Source organism: Dipodomys ordii, unplaced genomic scaffold (assembly GCF_000151885.1).
Source record: "Dipodomys ordii isolate 6190 unplaced genomic scaffold, Dord_2.0 Scaffold141, whole genome shotgun sequence".
NCBI classification, from domain to species: Eukaryota; Metazoa; Chordata; class Mammalia; order Rodentia; family Heteromyidae; genus Dipodomys; species Dipodomys ordii.
In genome coordinates, this window is record NW_012267357.1 from 2,322,176 (window position 1) to 2,329,199 (window position 7,024).

Here is a 7,024-nt window from a genome sequence, read left to right on the forward strand (position 1 = left end):
AGGCCCTGGGTTCGATTCCTCAGCACCACATAAGCAAAAAGAAAAAAGCCGGAAGTGGTGCTGTGGCTCAAGTGATAGAGTGCTAGCCTTGAGCTGAAGAGCTGAGGGACAGCTCCCAGGCCCAGAGTTCAGGCCCCACAACCGAACCCCCCCCCAAAAAAAAAGAAAAAAAAAAAAGAAAAAGAAATGTACTCATTATCTTGTTCATGTAATTGTAAACCCTCTGTATGGCATTTTCACACACATACAAAAAAAGCCCAAAGATAGGTACCATATAACAGAGAACACTGGAAGTGATGCTGTGGCTCAAGTGGTAGAGTGCTAGCCTTGAGCAAAAGAAGCTCAGAGACAGAGCCCAGCCCCTGAGTTCAAGCCCAAGAACTGGCAAAAAAATAAAAATAAAAAAAATAAAAAGAAAGCCAAGAGAGCATAGGCAGGCCCTGAGTTCAAGGCTCCCCTGTCCCCCAATACACAAAACAAATGTACGAGTGACTCATACCTGTAGCCTGTAATCCTAGATACTCAAAAGGAGGCTGAGATCTGAAGATCTCAGTCCAAAGCTAGCTCAGGTAGACAAATCTAAGAGACTCATCTCCAATTGAGCAGCAAAAAGCTGGAAATGGAGGTACGGCTAAATGGTAGAGCAGAAAAAGCTAAGCAGGAGGTTGAGCCCCTGAGTTCAAACCCCATTACTGGCACACATGCACAGATGTTTCCTTGTAGAAATATCTCCTAATAAGGTGTGACAGCCTTTGTACAAGGTTGTGTGCAGTGTTTTGTGAGTGGTTCTTGTTACCAGGCAGGATACACGAGATCTTCAAACCTCAGCCTCCTGAGTAGCTAGGATTACAGGCATGTGCCACTGATGTCCAGATTCAAGTTTTGTTATCCCACATGTAATTCAAAATCAAAGCAACATTAAACTGAAAAACCTTGCTTTGAGGTCAGTAGGAGAGTGTTTGGCTCTGGGTTTGACCCTCAGCACTACAGAAAACAGTCTAAATTAACACCATTATACCCTTGTAATCCAAGCTATTCAGGAGGCACATATCATGAAAATTTTGGTCAGAGACTGGCCCCAGGAACATCTTTTAAAAAGGTAAAAAATAAATAAAAGACTTAGGGCTCAAGTGGTACAGTACTTCCTACCAGGGCACTAAGTTCAAACTCCAGTACTATTAAAAAAAATCAAATCATGTTGCTGTACTGAAAAGGCCTCTCTCTCTCTGTCTCTGTCTCTCTCTCCCCTCCAGTACTAGGGCTTGAACTCAGGACCTGGGTACTATCTTAGCTTTTTCACTCAAGACTAATGCTTTACCACTTAAGCCACAGCTCTACTTCTGCTTTTACTGGCTAATTGGATATAAAAGTCCCATGGACTTTCCCCTGGCTACTTTTGAACTGCAGGCCTCAGATCTAAGCCTCCTAAGTAGTTTGTGTTACAGACATAGACCATTTGTTTTCAGCATCTTTGGGTTTTTTAATGCAAAATTCTGAATAGTTTAATATGAACTTTAATCACCATTTTTTCCGGTGCCGTAAGTACATGATTTGTCAGATTATTAGGAAATGCAGCTCAGAGGCAGTTCCTCTGTGACCACCAGCATAAAGCTTGGAGTGAAGTCAATGTAGGCACTTTGCATGAATAAGTAAACAATGGCAGCTTTTCCTCCCTTGAAGACTGAGCAGACAATTGTCTGAGAAGGTATCAAGATGTGAACCCACCTATGTCCAGAAGACCTGAGTCATAATTACACAGGCTTAGTTCCTTCAGTTCCTTAGTGTCCTTGGGTTATGGTTTCCTAAGACAGCATTGTGACTTCTTTGAGAACCTGCTATTCTCCTCAAAACCATAGCTCCCTGCTGCCCTCTACTGCCTGACCCAGTGATCATGACAGTTTGGCATGGAAGAATGGTCAGAGAAATTCAGAAACCCCACTGTCCAGGGATTTAGGTGACCAAGTGTTAGAGATATCAAATAGCTGGGGGAATCAATGAATTCCAAGGGTAAAAGACTGAAGGATCAGGGGATTCAGCAATGGAGTCACAGATCCCAGAGTTGTGATCACAAAATATAGTGACCCAGCAGCCTCAAGACTGCAATGGGGGGGGGGGTAGGGGAGTGTAGTTATGGAGGTGGGAGGGAAGGGAATGTAGGTGAAAAACAAAGGAGGATGCAACAATGCTTGATAAGAAATGTGTCATTACCTTGCTCATGTAACTGTAACCCTCTGTACAGTATTTTCACACACAACACTATATATACATACACACACACACACACACACACACACACACATATATATATATATGACTGAAATTAGCAAGTCACTGCTGGCTCATGCCTGTAATCCTGGCTACTCAAGAGGATGAGATCTGAGAATCAAGGCCAGCAGGGGTAGAAAAAGATGTGAGTCTCTTATCTCCAATTAACCACCAAATAGGCAGACGTGTCTCAAATGGTAGCGTGCTAGTCTTAAGCAAAAAAGCTCAAGGCAGAGCCCAGGTCCTAAATTCAGGCCCTAATTCAAGTCCTAGGACTGGCACCAAAAGAAAAGAGTAAAAGGCAAGCTGCAGGCCCAGGGAGAGACACATGAATAAGGCCCTAGGAATCCAGAATCACAAGCTTCCTGGCATAAAGGTCTTAAGACACTGAGGTGGTATTTTGGTGTTCAGTTGACCTAACGCTGAGGAAGCTCACTCACCAAGCCACCCCGCGATCTCTTAAAGCTTGGGAATAGAGCCTTGGCATTCATTGGCGAGTTTTCCGAAGCGTGGACCAATCAAAACCTTCTTCGTGTCTGCAGTCCCCTCCCACCTCCCTTTCTGGAAAGCTGGGGGTGGGTCTTTTTCACTGTAATCCAATTGCAGTGCGGAAAGAGCGCCGAGCGGGATGGCGATTTGCTGCCGCGAGCGGGCGCTGTCAGCGCCGGATTGGCTTGTGGCGGGGACGGAAGCTTCCCAGGGTCCCGAGCAGCGGGGGCCGGGCAGCGGCGATGTGGAGCGCGGGCCGCGGCGGGGCTGCTGGACTAGCGCTCCTGGTGCTGCTACTGGCATTTTTGGTGCCAGGCGGTGGCACCTCGAAGACTGGCGCGGGACTCGTGACATGTGGGTCGGTGCTGAAGCTACTCAACACGAACCACAGGGTTCGGCTGCACTCACATGACATCAAATACGGATCTGGTGCGCGGAGCTGGCCACTGGGGGTGGGGGGACCCCGGGGGAGGGGAGGTTGAGCTGTAGTTGTAGCGATCCGTGGGATGTCGTGAACTGGGTGGCTGGGGGAACCTAGAGTCATTGGGGGCCCTTGAGAGATAAAGACGGGGGCTCTGAGGGGCCGTCTACATTATTGGGAAGGTCAACAGGGAACCTGGTGCCTTGGGGTTCAGGCAGGACTGAGCTTTTAGAGTCCCAGACTTGGGGTTGTGGGGATAGTTTGATGATGTTCAAGACCAGCGTCCGGTATTCTGCGGTTGACAGACCCTGGGGTGGGTGGGGATGTCACTCCTCAGGCAGCGGCCAACAGTCGGTGACCGGTGTGGAAGCGTCAGACGACGCCAATAGCTACTGGCGGATTCGCGGCGGCTCGGAGGGCGGGTGCCCGCGGGGGCTCCCGGTTCGCTGCGGGCAGGCTGTGCGGCTCACCCACGTGCTCACGGGCAAGAATCTGCACACGCACCACTTTCCCTCGCCGCTATCCAATAACCAGGTAAGCCCACTCCCTGACCTGGTGGAGAGGCACCCAGGTTAAGGTTTCTGGGCCTCTGAGAAATGGGGATTTCAATTCTGAAATGTTACCTGAGCGCCCTCTCTGGTGATAAGGGGATCCTATCCCCAGGAGCTTCCAGTCCTGCTGAGAAATTGGAAGAGAGATAGATCCCTGTCATTAGCTCCTCTTTGCTAGGTACATGAGACTCGGAAGAGGGATCCACACAGCCTTCTGGATGTGGAATAGGAAATTCCACAGGGGAGGGGAAATCTCGGCAGGGTGTAGAAGGATGAGGAGCTCTCTTCTTGGCCCCAGAGAGGAAACAGACTTTCCAAACCTCTATGAGCATGTGTCAAGACTTGGAGATTAAGTGAGTTGCCACTGGTTCAAACCTGTACTACTTGAGACCTGAGTTCAAAGCCAACCCAGGCAAGAAATTTTGTGGGGCCTTTATCTCTAATTACCCACCAAAAAACTGGAAGTGAAGTTGTGGCTCAAGTGGTAGAACACTAGTCTTGAGTGAAAATGCACTCAGGCCCTGGTACACAATCACGTGCACTTGCAGGCCTACACACACAGGGAGATCATTACAGCTGTGGCTGGTAGATTGGGATGGGGGGAAGCTAAAACCTCTTTCTCCTTGTTCTCAACATCCTAACCCCTCTAAAGTCCAGTCCACACTTGAGGGCTCTATCTCCAAAAGCAATGTCAGGTGAGTACTGGTGGCTCATTGTAATCCTAGCTACTCAGGAGGCTGAGATCTGAGTTTTTTTTGTTTTTGGTGCCAGTCCTGGGGCTTGAACTCAGGGCCTGGGTGCTGTCCCCAAGCTATTTTGCTCAAAGCTAGCACTCTACCACTTGAGCCACAGCCCCAATTCTGGCTGTTTTGGTGGTTAATTGGAGATAAGAGTCTCATGAAGACACTCTTGTGCCTGGGCTGGCTTTGATCCACAGTCTTCAGATCTCAGCCTTTTTTTTTTTTTTTTTGCCAGTTCTGGGGCTTGAACTCAGGGCCTGGGCTCTGTCCCTGAGCCTCTCTGTGCTCAAGGCTATCACTCTACCACTTGAGCCACAGCACAGCTTTTTCTGTAATCTAGGGCTTCATGCATGCTAGGCAAACATTCTACCACTAAGTCACATTCCAAGCCCCAGATCTCAGCCTTCTGAGTAGCGAGGATTACAATGAGTCAGGTTTACCCAGCCTGACAATGCTTTTGGAGATAGAGGCTTCAATTAGGCCCTGGACTTTAGAGGGGTTAGGACTTGAGAATGAGGAGAAAGGTTTTAGCTCTCAAGGGACCAGTGATCACTACATAGTTGCATGAATACATGTGTATGTGTCATAAATTCTACACTGGGGAAAGAATACTGGTGGGGGGGGCAGGGGCAGGGTCCTGCTGTCTTACTTTTGCAGCTGTAGAAGCTGAGGATCACAGAGATGCAGGGAAAGGACTAGAGATGAGTGCATGGGGTCCAAGTTCCCCTGCCAGGCAAGCAGCTTCAGGGGGACTCTGTGCTGATCATTTTAACCCATTTTAATCCCATGCCTACAGGAGGTCAGTGCCTTTGGAGAAGATGGTGAGGGTGATGACTTGGACCTGTGGACAGTGCGCTGCTCTGGGCAGCACTGGGAACGTGAGGCCACTGTGCGCTTCCAGCATGTGGGCACCTCTGTATTCCTGTCAGTCACTGGTGAGCAGTATGGGAGTCCCATCCGTGGACAGCTTGAGGTACACGGCATGCCCAGTGCCAACACACACAATACATGGAAGGCCATGGAAGGCATCTTCATCAAGCCTGGTGCAGAGCCCTCTGCAGGTCATGATGAACTCTGAGTACACGGATGAATAACTGGGTGGCAGAGGATGCAGAGCCACTCTCAGCAGAGACTTTGTGTTTATAGGGGTCCTCAAGTGCCTTTGTGATTAAAGAACGTTGGTCTGTGTTTGTGTTTGCTGTGAGTCTGGGGGTGACCAGGAGTTTGCTGCCTAGCCCAGACCCAGTTTACCATCTGTTCTTTTTGTTGTTGTTAGTGGTGGTCATGGAGCTTGAACTCAGTGCTTGGGCACTGTCCCTGAGCTCTCTAGCTCAAGACTAGAGCTCTACCACTTGGAGCCACAGTGCCACTTCCAGTTTTGGAGTTGTTAATTGGAGATAAAAGTCTCTTAGTGACCAGGCTAACTTTGAACCACAATCCTCAAGTTTCAGCCTCCTAAGTAGCTAGGATTACAGGTGTTAGCCACACCAGGGCCCAGCTTGTCCAAACCTTTTTGATATTCTATGCTTTTTAATACTTCTCTGAGCAGTCAGCTCTCCTCTCTACCCTTAGCTGCTATGATGTCAAGAGAGTTTCCCAGCTCTTGAACTTAATGAAATTTCTTATTAAGGTCCAACGTAGATGACTCAGGCTCTCCAGTCCCCTCTTCTCTTGTAATGTAGACCTCATTCCTGTGGTTGCTGTGGCAGTCTTGACACTTGTTTCTGACCAAGTGCCAGGTCAGGATCCCTGACTCTTGGTATAATGGAATTCCACTCTCTACAAACTACTCAGGGATGTGGCATCTCAGGTCTTCACCACAGCATTCCAAGATCCTAAAGAGAATTTACCAAGATACCTTAAGTGAAAATAACTACAAAGAAAATCCTTGCAGAAATCTGAGAGGGCTTACTGGAAGAGGGGACACAATTTGGTCAATGTAAGTATTGTAATTTAAAGACAGAAGCATAACAAACTGGGAGGGCCAAATTAAGCAAACTAATAGCTCTACTGGTATGTGGGTGGCCTGTGGAGGTGCAGGAGGGGATGACAAACTTCCTGGACTAGCTCACTGAGCTCTGAGGAAGGATTTCAGGGAGCTGCTGGGTGCTGCTTCCCTGAAGCAAGAGTCCAAGGAGAGGTTGGAAGTGGCAGCTTGCCAGAAAGGGCTTGGAATAGTGTGGAAATAAGAACTTATATTTGGGGAATCAACTGGTCTTTTTAAATGCTAGGAGGGTGGGGATGGGAGAGAAGCTCTAAGTCAATTGAGTTCTGTGGGATGGGTCATTGTGGGAAAGCCTTGGATGTATTACTCTACTTCTTCCTCTCTCCCTTTGAGACCCTGGCCCTCCACCGCCATACCTTTTTTTTTTTTTTTTTTGGCCATGGGGCTTGAACTCTGGGCCTGGGCGCTGTCCCTCAGCTCTTCAGCTCAAGGCAAGCGCTCTACGACTTGAGCTGCAGTGCCACTTCCGGTTTTCTGGTGGTTTATTGGAGATAGGAGTCTCACGGTCTCTCCTGCCCAGGCTGGCTTTGAACCGTGACCCTCAGATCTCAGC

At 48.6% G+C, this 7,024-nt stretch overlaps 1 protein-coding gene across 1 annotated transcript; it reads left to right on the forward strand.

Annotated features, from left to right (window-relative positions):
* Window positions 1-2,918: 2,918 nt before the first annotated feature.
* On the forward strand, window positions 2,919-5,654 carry Sdf2l1 (stromal cell-derived factor 2-like 1). The gene is made up of 3 exons (XM_013031529.1): window positions 2,919-3,183; window positions 3,513-3,709; window positions 5,263-5,654. The coding sequence occupies exons 1-3, from the start codon at window positions 2,997-2,999 to the stop codon at window positions 5,542-5,544; spliced, it is 666 nt and encodes a 221-aa protein (XP_012886983.1). The 5' UTR covers window positions 2,919-2,996; the 3' UTR covers window positions 5,545-5,654.
* The last annotated feature ends 1,370 nt before the right edge of the window (window positions 5,655-7,024 follow it).